General features: G+C 37.6%; 1 protein-coding gene across 2 annotated transcripts in view; it reads right to left on the reverse strand.

Moving 5' to 3' along the window:
- The window catches only part of DIAPH3 (diaphanous related formin 3), a 475,029-nt gene that overhangs the window by 342,562 nt on the left and 118,294 nt on the right, over positions 1 to 14,173 (reverse strand). For both annotated transcript variants that reach the window (XM_037038667.1, XM_037038668.1), the window contains 2 exons: positions 4,382 to 4,456; positions 4,227 to 4,296 (listed from right to left, as the gene is read on the reverse strand). In XM_037038667.1, coding sequence (XP_036894562.1) covers positions 4,227 to 4,296; positions 4,382 to 4,456 — 145 coding nt within the window. The remainder of the gene's footprint in view (positions 1 to 4,226; positions 4,297 to 4,381; positions 4,457 to 14,173) is intronic.

Raw genomic sequence — 14,173 nt, forward strand, 5'->3', positions numbered from 1 at the left:
CAAGCAAAACAAAAAATGTGGACTTTGTGGGAGATTAGCCAACTTACCAGTGCTGGCATGTACCGTGCATTAAGTGAAGGCTTTTATAAGGTTACAGAGGTGGTGACAACTTTTGGAAGGTCTAAGGAAGTCTCTTGACTCAATGTTAAAGATCCATTCTGGATTCTAAGAAAACATGTGTTCTAAACTGAGGACTAATGTCAGATTCCAACTGCATTCTACATGAGGCCTATTATTACCTAACAGAGGGAAGTTCAGGCCAATGAAGAAGGGTTAGGCAGGGGAAGGTTAGTAACCCAAATCCCTGTAGAGGACGCACCTCCTGACACGTACTGCTTCTGAACAACTCCCCCCGCCCCTGCCAGCACCAGTGAGTTAACCCCAGTAGCAGAAACGACACTGGGGGGAGGGACTGGCTTCAGGAGAGAAGCACCCTCGCTGGGGGGTACAACTCAAAGCCACACATGGAAGCTGAACTGACCAAAAGGAAACCCCTCTTCTACTCACCTTTTAATTTCAATAAATTAACCCTTCATCCTGACTTTTATTTTCTTCCTAGTATTCACAATCTTTTTCCATTTAAAAAATGAGTCCACTTTAGTGTTATAAGAAATTCACTTTCATATATTATCAAACTTGCTTAATAATTATATAAATAACCACTAGTTGAAAATAAGGCACAACACTTTTTTCTCTAAAGCCTGTACTGTTCATCGTTCAATAATCTCTTACGAAGGAAGGCTGCACAGCGGGTCTTGGGAGGGGAGAAAGAGCCTTACCAAAAGTTTCAGACAGAATATAATACTAATTCCAAGTATCAGTAACTTAACTTTTCATTACAATTAGCACAAATGATATTAATAAATACAAACAGCAATATATGTCAGCTCCACATATATACAAACTGTAAGCAACACTGTGTTGTAAAAAGTAACATTATATGAATTAGAATATAAATACATACAAAGTTTACTCCCTGTCCTATCCAGTCTCAAAACAAATAGGAATATTATTTTCTTTTTTAAAATATATTTTATTGATTATACCATGACAGTTGTTCTATTCTCCCCCTTCATTCCCCTCCACCCGCACACTCCCTCCCCCACCCTTCCCCCCCTTTAGTTTATGACCATGTGTCTCAATTTCTTTAGATTCTATATTTCCCCTACTATTCTTGCCCTCCCCCTATCTATTTTCTACCTACCGTCTATGCTATTTTCTGTGCCTTCTCCCCCCTTCTCCTCCTCCCACCCCCCCTGTTGCTAACCCTCCATGTGTTCTTCATTTCTATGGTTCCACTCCTGATCTAGCTGTCCTCTTGGTTTGCTTTTGTTTTAGGTGTGGTTGTTAATAACTGTGTGTTTGCTATCCTTTCACTGTTCGTACTTTTTATCTTCTTTTTCTTAAATAAGCCCCTTTAACATTTCATATAATAAGGGCTTGGTGATGATGAACTCCTTGAACTTGCCCTTATCTGAGAAGCACTTTATCTGTCCTTCCATTCTAAATGAAAGCTCTGCTAGATAAAGCAATCTTGGCTGTAGGTCTTTGGATTTCATGACTTGGAATACTTCTTTCCAGCCCCTTCTTGCCTGGAAGGTCTCTTTTGAGAAATCAGCTGACAGTCTGATGGGTACTCCTTTGTAGGTGACTGTCCCTTTATCTCTTGCTGCTTCTAGAATTCTCTTCTTCATTTTAATCTTGGCTAATGTAATTATGATGTGCCTTGGTGTGTTCCTTCTTGGGTCCAACTTCTTTAGGACTCTCTGAGCTTCCTGAACTTCCTGGAAGTCTATTTCCTTTGCCAGACTGGGGAAGTTCTCCTTTATTATTTGTTCAAATAACTTTTCCACTCGTGGCTGTTCCTTTTTCCCTTCTGGTACCACTATAATTCGGATGTTGGAACATTTAAAGATGTCCTGGAGGTTCCTAATCCTCTCCTCATTTTTTTGAATTCTTATTTCTTCCTTCTTTTCTGTTTGGTTGTGTCTTTCTACCTTCTGGTTCACTCTGTTGATCTGAGTCCCAGTTTCCTTCCCATCACTATTGGTTTCCTGTGCATTTCCCTTCATTTCAATCAGTTCAGCCTTCATATGTTCCTCTAATTTGTGGCTAAAATCAACCAGTTCTGTGAGCATCCTGATCACCAGTGTCTTGAATTGTGCATCTGGGAGGTTCGCTATTTCCTGGTGGCTTAGAGTTATCAGCTCTAGGGCTTTGAGTTCTTTCTGAGCCATATTTTGGACTGTTAGTGCCTGTTACATATGAGGAGCAGAGCCCTAGCTGTTCACCAGGGCAGGGCCACTCAGTCCCTGGGTTGTGATGCTGTATGTGGGGGCGGGGCCAAAGGAAAGCAATGGTGAGCCCCCACTGCTGCCTCCTGCCGCCACCAGGGGACGCGTGATCTGTCCCACTGTGGGAGAATGTGCAACCTTGGTCAGCCTACTGCTGGGTTCCTTGCTAGGGACTGTGCGGTCCGTCTCACTGCTCACTCCCCTGCTGGTCATGCGAATGTGTGACTGCAGCCAGACCGCTGTCCCGAGCCCTCACTGGGTAAGCCCAACAAGGGGTTGCCTGGGCACCAGGGGTCGGGGGATCTTTCTTGCCTGTCCCTGCTCAGCTGCTGGCTCCGCCCCTCTTACCAGTCAGGTAGAATGGTTCATTGCTGTCAGACTTCTGTATAGTTCAATTTTCTGGTTCTTTGGCTGCATCTTTGTTCTCCAAACCTTTGTTGTATACAAACTTGGTTGTGGGAGAAGGCACAGTGTTTCCACCTACTTCTCCATCTCAGCAGAAGTCCATCAGGAATATTATTTTCAATATGCCATCTCACAGCAACCCTGAAATTCTTCCCAAATTAGGATCCACCTGCCCTTCTGGTTTGAAAAAATGGTTCTGGGTTTTCTCTACTCTCAGACTTTCCACCACCAGTGAATGTTCAATTTCTCGGCTTCCACTTTCGAAGGAGCCTCCTGAAGCAGTGCTATGTATTCACGGTGTGAAAAGGCCTCTCCCTAGCAGTAGTTTCTGATTCCTTTGTTCACTTATTCTTATGATATAGTCTACAAAATACCTAAAACCTACTTTTCACAGAACAATAGAAAGAAGTTTCGTTTCTACAGCAGATGTTTTCCTTGAAAATCTTATCTAATTAGAAGGGGGGGGGTATATTTCACTGGTTGAAAATAGAAAACTTAGCTCCAGAAAATGCTAAAAAATACATAAATAATTCAGCAAGATAAAAATAATTAGAAAACATAAATATTTGCTATATTTAGTAAAAATACATAAAATAAATGTTAATAATTTAAATATCAGTACTTCTGTGTGAAGTCTTCTAAAGGTTTATTCTGAAAATCAGAGTAAGGCAAAATATTAAAAATAAAATTAATCAGAAGTGTACAGTTTGCCATAAAACACAAATCATCACACCATCATAAGTACAATTTCCTCTCCTGCTGTCTTAACAGCAACTAAAATACCTATTATTACTCACACATCATGAGGTAAATGCGTTTAGATGTTGGAGCTAAAGACATGGCATGGGTAGAGAAATTTCTTCAATTAGCAGTATAAAAGAAATCCTTTCAGAAAATCTAACCTCAGTAAAGAGCTTAAAGTGTTTCTCTCTTCTAATGTTTCCTCTTTAAATATGCAAAATCTGCAGATCCATCATATTACATTTGGTCTCATAATAAGTGTATTAAGCATAACTGCTCCATTTCTGGGACCTGTTTTATCATTTTCATTAATTACATTATACAGTTGAATTCCTAAACTGTAAAAATTAAGTCTTTCCAACTTGATTCTTTGGTAATGAATATTAGTGCAAACCCCATTTAATAATCATGTACAATTTCAAAGGTGATTCAGGCTATAGTTTCGAAAATTAAGAGAGAGAGAGCAAGAGAGAGGAGGGAAGAGAGGGAAGGACAAAAAGGACAGAAAGAGAAGAAGAGAGACAGGGAGGGAGAGAATTAAACGACACATGAGAAGTTAAGGGCCAAACAATGGTCCATTTATCCCCAAGCTTCTCCGCTGGAAGACAGTGGTTTGTATACAAAAGTAAAAATTATACAATTGAGTATTTTTTCCATTATGTACTAAACAGTGTGTCAAAGCAGTACATCACTTAAGTGCAGATTCTTTATTACACAACTCTAATTCTTAAAAATTCTAGAAGAACCGGTGAAGAAGGAATACAATATGATTAACCATGTACACACCTGGGTATTCATCAAAGCCTTCAGACACTGTATGACTTTGTGCTGATTCTTCTTTACAATATTTTCTTGTCTGCATTGGCACAAAAGATGTCAGTGTTAGAATTATAATTGAACATGCAAATGTAGCTTAAGTGAAAACAATTAACAATACTTACATTTTGCTACTAATCAGTTTTTCCAAAATGTCCAATAATAATCCAAGCCCCTCACGGCCAAAGTTCTGCACCCAACTGAACAACAAGAAAAACGTTGTTATATAGTGTCAGTGTTCTCAGTGTGGAATATCACAAGACCATCACACATATTTTACAGTAGGTATATTCTAATCATAAACACAATATAAGAATAATACCTTATATAAAATTATTCATAATTCATAGTCTTAGTTGTAATGGAGCAAAAATACAATGAGCGGTGTGCATCCTTATAATTGCTGAGAATTTCCTAAGTTTCAAAGTTCAATTTTTTTAAAGCTTCTTCATTATTTTTTAAAAGAGTATTTTCATCTTCACCAAACCACCTCTATTCCAGAAGCCCACAGATACAGTCCCAGTGCCGTATGTAATTAGGACATCACTGCCAACATACAATAGCCCATCGAGGTGATAGGAAACCCACTTTCTTAGAAATAATGCATTTTCCCAGTGGTTTAGAATGTCTAAGTCAATAAATAAAATGATCACAAGAATAAAGCAAAAAATACATGTGTGTATATCTCTTCATTTGTACCTGTGTAAGTATGTATGATTTTGTGTGTGTGTGCATGTGTGTGGCCTTTGAAAAATGTAATGTTGCCCTGGCCAGGGTGGACCACTGGTTGGGCAACATCTCGCAAACCACAAGGCTGCTGGTTTAACTCCAGGTTAGGTTACTGGCCAGGGCCCGTGCGTGCATTGCAGGTTTGATCCCCTGGGGCATGTATGGAAAGCAACCAATCCATGTTTCTCTCTCACTTCAGTGTTTCTTGCCCTCTCTTTGTCCCTCCCTTCCCCTCTCTCTAAAATCAAAAATGAAAATAAAATGTAAAAAAGAAAAATGGAATGTCAAAAACAAAATTTTCTCCAATAACCAAAAACAGCACATTTATAAGCCCTGGCTGGTGTAGCTCAGTGGATTGAGTGCGGGCCTACAAACCAGAGAGTATCACGGTTCGATTCCCAGTCAGGGCACATGCCTGGGTTGCAGGCCAGTTCCCACCAGAGGATGCACGAGAGGCAACCATACATTGATATTTCTCTCCCTCTCTCCTTCCCTTCCCCTCTAAAGATAAATAAATAAAATCTTAAAAGAAAAAGAAACAGCACATTATAAAGAATAAAAACAAATTGAAGTCATACAACCAGGATATAATACCACTGTCTTAAGATATAACATTTCCCACAAAAATAAGAAAGGTAAAAAGCAAATGCATGATTTTACATGAAAAATAAAAATCTACCTTTATTTGTACATTCCTGTAAACACAGCTTAATCACCTGTAAGTATTTAGAATTTCTGATTTTACCACCCCCCCAAAACACGATTTGCTATTTACAATGCAGATTACTTTTATTCATCTATTCTCTGTGAAAACCAAGGAATAACTAATTCAAGACTGCACTACACAGTAACAATACTCCTCTGTTAAAAAAAAAAAAAAGACTGAAGTTCACTATCATAGTTAAGGGGAGAAAAAAAAGTTAACGAGAAGTTGGAATTTTCAAACCAGAACGCTGCTTCAAAAGTGACGAGTTCGCTCTGCTCTACCAGCACCACACATTCCCTGTAGACATTTCAATTCCTTCTTTCGTGTTTCACGAAAACACCTAGGGCATCCCGCTTAACTGTTTGTCTCGCTGTCTCCTATTCTGTATTTAACCTTATTTCACATGCAGCAGGGAAGCTTGAAATCAAACCCATAAGGAGTGATTTGAGTTCTCCGTGGGCTGGTCCTGACGTGTGTGGACAGGCTCCGTTCGTCAGGCCCTCCCGTGTCCGTACCTCACAGTGGGACTGCAGTGTGTTGTTTGAAGTGAATTTTCAGCAATCTCTATATTCAAAAGCATATCCATAAAAACATTCTAAAGCTAATATGAACAGTTTAGGATGATTCACACTGCTATCATCTTCAATCACTGTGGACATTAAAGTTACTATTCTTAAAACTGCCTTATACCAAAATACACAAATTTAAAACTATGTTAATATAACAAATAGACCTTGTTGAATTTAATATGCTTATCTTGGAGTCCACTGTACAGTTTAGAAAGCCTATTAACCCAGGTAAATCAAGATAAGCCTTCAGGTCTGAACAGTTGAGAGAACATAGCTATTTTAAAAATGTATCACCACTAATTTAACAACTGTATCTACAATATGGGGGCCCACAAAAATACATTCTCAAATAGACCATTTTGGACCCACTACATAAGTCTCTTCTATATTGTAGAATACGAATCATTAAAGTAAAACTTGCATCCATTCATGTATATTACATATAAACTAATTCTCTATAAAACACAGTTAAATGTAAAGAGGCGTCCTACCTAATTACTTTATACTACAATCTCTTAACTCATGGTGGGAAGTAATTTATCAACATCAATAAAATCAAAGAGGATGGTAACAGTCTTATCAAAGCCAGACTATATTTCATAAAGCATCAAAAACAAGAAAAGCAGGACACAGTGTGGAGAACAGAAACTAGGATGCTCGATAACAAAAGAAACACTGTATTTTTAACAAAAAGGAAGGTGATGAATGTACTCATTGAAAAGGTAATACTGATACACAAATTAAATAGACATAAAAAGTCTTCCTGTTTTCCTAAAAAACCACAAGGCTAACGTACTATTGTATTAACAAGTTGTCATCCACAAACCCATTCTCTCAAAACATTCTCCCCCACCCCTACTATTTTCAGCAATATTATTCTCAGGATAGAGGCAAATAGCAGTTCCTATCTCTTTGGAAAAGATGTTCAAGATAAAAAGTGATATTGAGTAGGTAGGTCTGCAGTCCTGACAGAGGTTTATTGAAATCCATAGCTTTCTACAAAAGTAAAAAATTTCTCATCATCAGTGCAAGAAGCAACCTGGAAAAAAATAATCAACTGATCTATAAATAATCAATCTTCAGAAAACAAAATCTGTACTATTTATTCTGGGCCTGTCAGCAAAGTGCCATCAGGCATTACGTGGTTCAACTATAAACTGCATTCATGGATGAATGAGCATTGTACAAATGTTTTTTTCTTCATGATAGAAATGGCACAAAGATTAGCATAGCATTTGCATTGGGAAAAATTGCTTTAGAAAGCAAAAAGTAATGTGTTAAGCACTAATTTAAAACAAAATCTATTTCTTAAAATTCTGCAACAGGAAATATGAAACTCTTAATTGCTTCAAGAGAAACATTTAAGTATATTTATTACTCTTTAGCACTTCATAATAGGGGTCTCAATGTAGGAGAAAAGAAAAGGTGAAGAAAGAGGTAAAGGAAGAAGAGAAAAAAAGAGAAGGAAGAGCAGGTCTCTAGGATTAAATGTTCAAACCACCTTTAAATGTTCAAAGCAGCTTAGGCTTTGAAATTCAGTTATTATTTCCAAAGACAGAGAATGAAATCAGAAGTGTGCAAAATGATTTCCAAAGTGTCATTGGCTTTATGAGGCAAATACAGTAACCTCATATAGCACAAGAGGCAACATACAGTCAAGTCTCAGATTTACTTCCTGGCCAAAGGAACAAAGCACTATGTGTATGTTTTCTACAGACTAAAGTTCAAGTTACTAACTCTTCCCAAATGTGCCCTAAGGAAGGGAAAGACAAATGCATCATCGATTGTCAGAGCTGAAACAAACCTACCAGTCGTAAGAGCAATCTTACCTGAGGCATACAACTGGAGAAGAGGGACCATTCCTTCTTTGTCTTTTTATCTCTAGCACCAGAGACAGACTACACTGAATAAATGGTTTCAGAATGAAACTGAATCACCTTCCAATTTTATTCAGAAGGAAAGGAATACACTGAGAGGTTAAGTTCACTTGAAATAGCATGTAGGTCTGCTGATGCACAGGCGCACACCCTTACTTTATATACATAGAAAAAGACACAAAGAGGTGACGTGTTCTATGTAGCATCACTGAACCTGTCTCAAACTTCATACCAGGAACATCAATTCTGATTTTGAAACTGGTACTTACCCATACTGAACCAAGGATGATGAATCTAAAGGCTCTGTCCTACATCACACTTTAGGACTTGATTGACTGCAGCTAGAAGGGTGGTTTCATTACTACTAAACCTCAAGTGCTCATTAACCAAGTCAGCCAGCCTTTAATAAGGGCTCACTATGTGCTTAATACTGTAATACATATGAGAAAAACAAAACTGAATAAAACATGTCCTCTGCCCTTGAAAGGATCACAAACCAGTGGCTGAAATGATGTTGAACAAAATTATTTCCATAATGTAATAATAAGTGTTATAATCATCTACCTCTTGGGAACAAAGCTGCTGGTGTCTGACCTGTCTTGAAGGACAAGTCAGGAGGAAATACATGCAAAGACATTAAATGTTAAAGATGCGGCCTGTACTGAGCACCGGCTATATCAGAGGTAAAACCAAACAGATAGGAACAAGCCTGATTTTGAAAAAACTATATCTAATGCCACAGGTAATGGGAAGTCATTAAAGGATCAGGCAAATATGTGTGTTAGGCAACAGAAGCCCACCTCGGCTCCCACCAAGGATGGCCACGCCCTAACACCAAAACCTATGAATATATTATACTGCATTGCAAAGAGAAATTAAAAGGGAAATCAGAGTTGCAGGTGGAAGTAAGATGGCTAATCAGATTATGTTAAAATACAGAAATGACCCTACATTATCCAGGTGGGTCCAATCTAATTACAGGATTCTTAAAGGCTAAGACATATTCCCAGCTGGGTAGGCAACCCCAGATGGAAGAAAGAGATTCAAAACATGAGAGCAACTCAACCTGCCTTTACAGGCTTTTAAGACAGAGGAAGAGAAATGTGAGCTACAAAATGTGGGTGGACTCAAAAAGCTGAAATAACCCTAAGTCGGTAACTATCTAGAAAATAGGGATGTCAGTCACACAACTGCAAGGAATTGAATTCTGCCAACAACTCGAATTAGTTGAGTCTCCTCACTCATGATCATGAAGTTATCTCTCCATTTATTTAGAATTTATTTGATTTCTTTCGCCATTATTTCACAGTTTTAAACATAAAAGTCATATACATACATTTAGATTTATAACAGAGTATTTGTTTTTGAGCAGTAGTAATAAATGATGCTGTTTTCCAAAAGTTCACTGCTAGTATATAAAAATACAATTGATTTTTCAGGTTAGAAAAACACATCTTATAAATATACCCTCTTAACATTTAACTGTATAGTACAGTATTGTTACCTATATGCATATTGTTGTGCAAAAGATCTCTAGTACTTTCTCTAGTATTTCCACCTTGCAAAATACAACTGATTTTTGTCTTGAATCCTGCAATCCTGCTGAACTAATTAGTTCTAGAAGTTTTCATAAATTCTTTGAACTTTTCTACAAAAATGATCTTGTCCTCTGTAAATGGAAATACTCTTACTTCTTCCTTTCTTATTCATATTCTCTTTATTTCATTTTCTTGTCTCATTGTGCTAGCTAGAATTTCTAGTACTGTGTTGAATAACAATGGTTAGAGCAAACACCCTTGCCTTGTTCCCATCCTAAGGGGAAAACATTTCACCATTAAATATAATATTAGCTATAAGATTTTTATAATTTGTGTAATTAAATTGAGAAAGTATCCTTCTGTATTAGTTTCCTAGGGTTGCTATAAGAAAGTGACACAACCTGGGTGCTTTACATATTCACCCTGGCTGGGTGGCTAAATGGTTAGAGTGTCATCCCATACAAAAAAAAAAAAAAACAGTTGAAGGTCCGATCCCCAGTCAGGAGGCAAGTGATCAATGCTTCTCTCACACATCAGCAATGTCTCTCTCTCCTTTTCTTCCTCTCTCTTCAAGATCAGTAAAAACATCCTCAGGTGAGGATTTTAAAAGAACAAAAACAGATACTTATTCTCATAGTTCTGGAGACTGGAAACTCGAATTGTCAACAGGGACAGCCTTCCTCTGGAACTGAGCAGAATCATTCCTTGCCTCTTCCTAGCTGCTGGTGGCAGCCGTTACTACAGAATTCCCATACTCTTATCATCAAATACCATCCTGTCTATAAGAACATAAATTCCATGGGAGTGAGGGCCCACTTTACTCCCTTATGATCTCACCTTAATTAATTACATCTGCAATGACCCTATTTTCAATTAAGGTCAGGTCACATTCTAAGGTGCTGGGGGTTGGGACTTAATTTCTTTCTGAGGGACCACCACTAAATCCACAGCATCTATTCCTGTATTCCTGAGAGTTTTTGTCATGAATTGGTGTTGGGTCTTATAAAATGCTTTGCATCAATTGATACAGTTCTGTGACTTTTCTTTTTTATTCTTTATCCTTCTTGATGCAGTCCATTACAATAATAATTTTTGTGTCTATATTCATGATGGGCATCAGTCCATAAATTTGGGTCTTTGGGAGTTGTTTTGTTTTGACATTGTCTTTGTCTTTACTGTCATTATGTGCCTCATTAAATAAATCATGAATTCTTTCCTGCTCTTATATTTTCTGGAAGAGACTGTATAAAATTGGTATTAATTCTCCCATAAATGTTTGGTAGAATTCTCCAGTAAAATCATGTGTACATGAAGACCTTTGGAGGAGTTGTAAAATAGTAGTTCTATTTTCCTAAAAGTCAAAAGACTATTCAAACTTTCTATTTCATACTACATAGGTTATAGTACATTGTCCTTTTCCAAGAATTGACCTTTTTCATCTAAGTTTTCAAAAGTGTCTTTAAAGTTCTTTGTAGTATTCCTTTATTACTCTGTTAATGTGGGGTTGTTAGTGAGATTCCCTGTATCATTCCTGATATTGTTTTTTGTGTCTTTTTTCCATCAATATTAATAAAGGTTTGACAATTTATTAATCTTTCAAAAGAACTAGCTCCTTGTGTCATTGATTTCCTTTGGTTTTCTCTGCTGAATTTAATTGGTTTCTGATCTTATCTATATTTCCTTTCTTCTTACTGCTTTGGCTTTATATTTCTCATCTTTTTCTAGAGTCTTAAGGTGATAGCTAAAATGATTAATTTGAGCCTTTCCATCTTTGTAATGTATGTTCAGTTATAAATTTCCCTCTCAAGTATTACCTTAGATGTATCCCACAAAATCTGAAATGTATTTTCCTTTACTTAGGGTATTTTTTAAAAATTTCCTTGAAACTGCTTCTTTGGTCCATGGATTATACAGAAGGGTTGTTTACTTCCCAGAGGTCTGGAGACTTCTAGTTTGAGTGCACTGTGGTAAGAGAACACATTCAGCATAATTTCAATTTTCTTAATTTGATGACATTTGCTTTCAAAGCCCAAGTTATGGTCTACCTTGGTGATTCTGTGGGAATAAGAATGTGTGTTCTACCACTGTTGAATGGAATGTTCTACAATGTCTTTTGGTGTTACGGCAGCGGGGAGTTCTTCTATATCTCTATTTTTTATCTAGTTCCATCTATTATCCACAGAGTATTGGGAAGTTTCTAAATCTAATTTTGGATTTATCTATGTCTCCTTTCACTTCTACTATATTTTTGCTTGGTATAGTCTGCACACTTGTGGTTTGACATCTGCACATTTAGGAGTGGTCTCTCAGTAGCTGACTCTTTCATCATTATGTATTAATCACTTAATTTTCTTTACTGTGAAGGCTAAATTATTTGATATTAAAATAGCTACAATTGCTTTCTTTTGATTAATGTTTGCATGTTTTACCTTTTTACTTTTAAACTGCCCACATCATTATTTTCTAAGTAAATTTCTGGTAAAAAGCATATAACTAATATCTTTTATATCCACTCTGCCAATCTCCCTTAACTGGCAATTTAAACTATTCATAATTAATGTAATGAATGGATATGTTAAGGTTTTGGCCTACAGTTCACTTTTGTGGGAGGTCGGGGGGGACTTGTTATTTTTCTTAGGGGAGGTTATCTTCTTCTTCCAGCTGGGATGACAGTAAAAGACAGAAAACTATACTTGAACAACAATTAAAATAAATAAATTAAAAAATATATATATTAATAAACATGTTTAGAACTCCATTTTGATTTATTTATTGTTTTTCATGTATATCTCTTCGTATAACATTTTTAGTAGTTGCTCTAGGTACTACATCCTAACATACCACAGTTTATTGGTATCATCACTTTACAAGGTGGACTGAATTATAGAAAAATTCATTTCTGTTATGGATTGAATGGTGCCACTCAACATGTGTATGTTGATGCTCAAATCCACAGTATGACTACATTTGGAAATCAGGCTTTTAAAGAATTAAGAGTAAACGAGATCATATAGGCAGAGCTCTAATCCAGTACGACTAGTGTAAGAAGAGACACCAGGGAAGCGTGCCCATTGAGGAAAGGCCACACAATAGGAAGATGTGCACCACCTGCAAGCCAAGGAGAGCGGCCTAAGAAGAAGCCAACCCTGCTAGCACCTTGAGCTTTAGACTTCCAGCCTCCAAAGTGGTGAGAAAACAAATGTCTCTTGTTTAGCCACCTAATCTGTAGTATTTTGTATGGAACTCAGCAAACTAACACACTTCCCTGTATCCTTTCCACTTACAGTATAATTGTTTTAGGTATTTTCTCAACATACATTTAGAAACATATTAAATAGTGTTATAACTGTTGCTTCTACCATCAAAAAATTTAAAACACACAAGAGAAGAAAAGTCTATTGCATTCACCCATATTTTTACTTCCATTCTTCCTAGTATTTCAAGGTGGCTTCCTTTCTGACTTCCTTGCTAGAGAATATATCCTTTAGCCACCCTTTTAGGTTAACTTGCCGGCTAAAGATTCTCTGGATGTTCCTTCATTTGCATATATCTCGATTTCCCCTTAGTTCCTGAGGATACTTTCACAGCACATAAGATTCTGAGCAGACCATCCTTTCCTTTCTTCATTTGAAAACTATTTTTCTCCTTATTCTGCTTTCTTTTGACATTCATAATACTGAGAGAAAACCAAGGTCATTTGAATTGTTTTTCTCCATAACTAAGAGTGCCATCTCTTGCTGTTTTCAAAAATTTTCCGTCTTTAGTATTCAGAAGTTTGACTGTCATACTGTGTCATACTATGAATTTCTTTGGGTTTATCCTGTTTTTAGCTGACCTCCTGTGGCACTGCTCCACTGGAGGAAGGTGGGGCACCAAATGCCAGATAGGGATGTAAGTCCAAATTCCTCACTTGGTTTCCACTGACACGTGAGAGAAAATGTCCCTTGTTACTTTAACACACATGGGAACCCAGGCTCCCATGTGACCTCCACAGCACCTCCCGGCAGGGAGAAGTAGGACCACATTTTCACGCTCACCATGCTAGCTCCATCGGTGCCAATGGGAAGCTAGGGAGAGTGAGGGTGATCTTGCTAGCACTAGGTTGTGGTGAAAGTTTTGACTCTCTACTAAGTCTCCTCTGACACCAACCCCAGAGAAAGAGGGAAGAGCACCTCCCTTCTGCTGCCTGGGAGTGTAAGTCCAGGTTCCCCACTGGGCAAGCAAAGTCTGGTTAAGTTTTCGAAAGTTAAGCGAAAACTGCCAAAGTTTTCTGTATTCCTGGCTGGCCCTTCCATGATCCTTTGGCTTGAGAGAGCAGGCTTTGGGGGATTGGGGGACTTCTCCTTGTGTCTATTGGCATTTCTGGGTTGCCTACTTTTTTATCTCCAAATCCAGGAGCAAAGAGGCAAAAAGAAAACCCAAATAATTCACCACCATGTTGTTCCCTGGGTCCGAAGTTTCCTAGACTATGTGCTGTCTTGTATTTGTTTCATATACA

The sequence above is a fragment of the Sturnira hondurensis genome, unplaced genomic scaffold (genome assembly GCF_014824575.4).
Source record: "Sturnira hondurensis isolate 20B ecotype Veracruz unplaced genomic scaffold, ASM1482457v3 Scaffold0024805, whole genome shotgun sequence".
NCBI classification, from domain to species: domain Eukaryota; kingdom Metazoa; phylum Chordata; class Mammalia; order Chiroptera; family Phyllostomidae; genus Sturnira; species Sturnira hondurensis.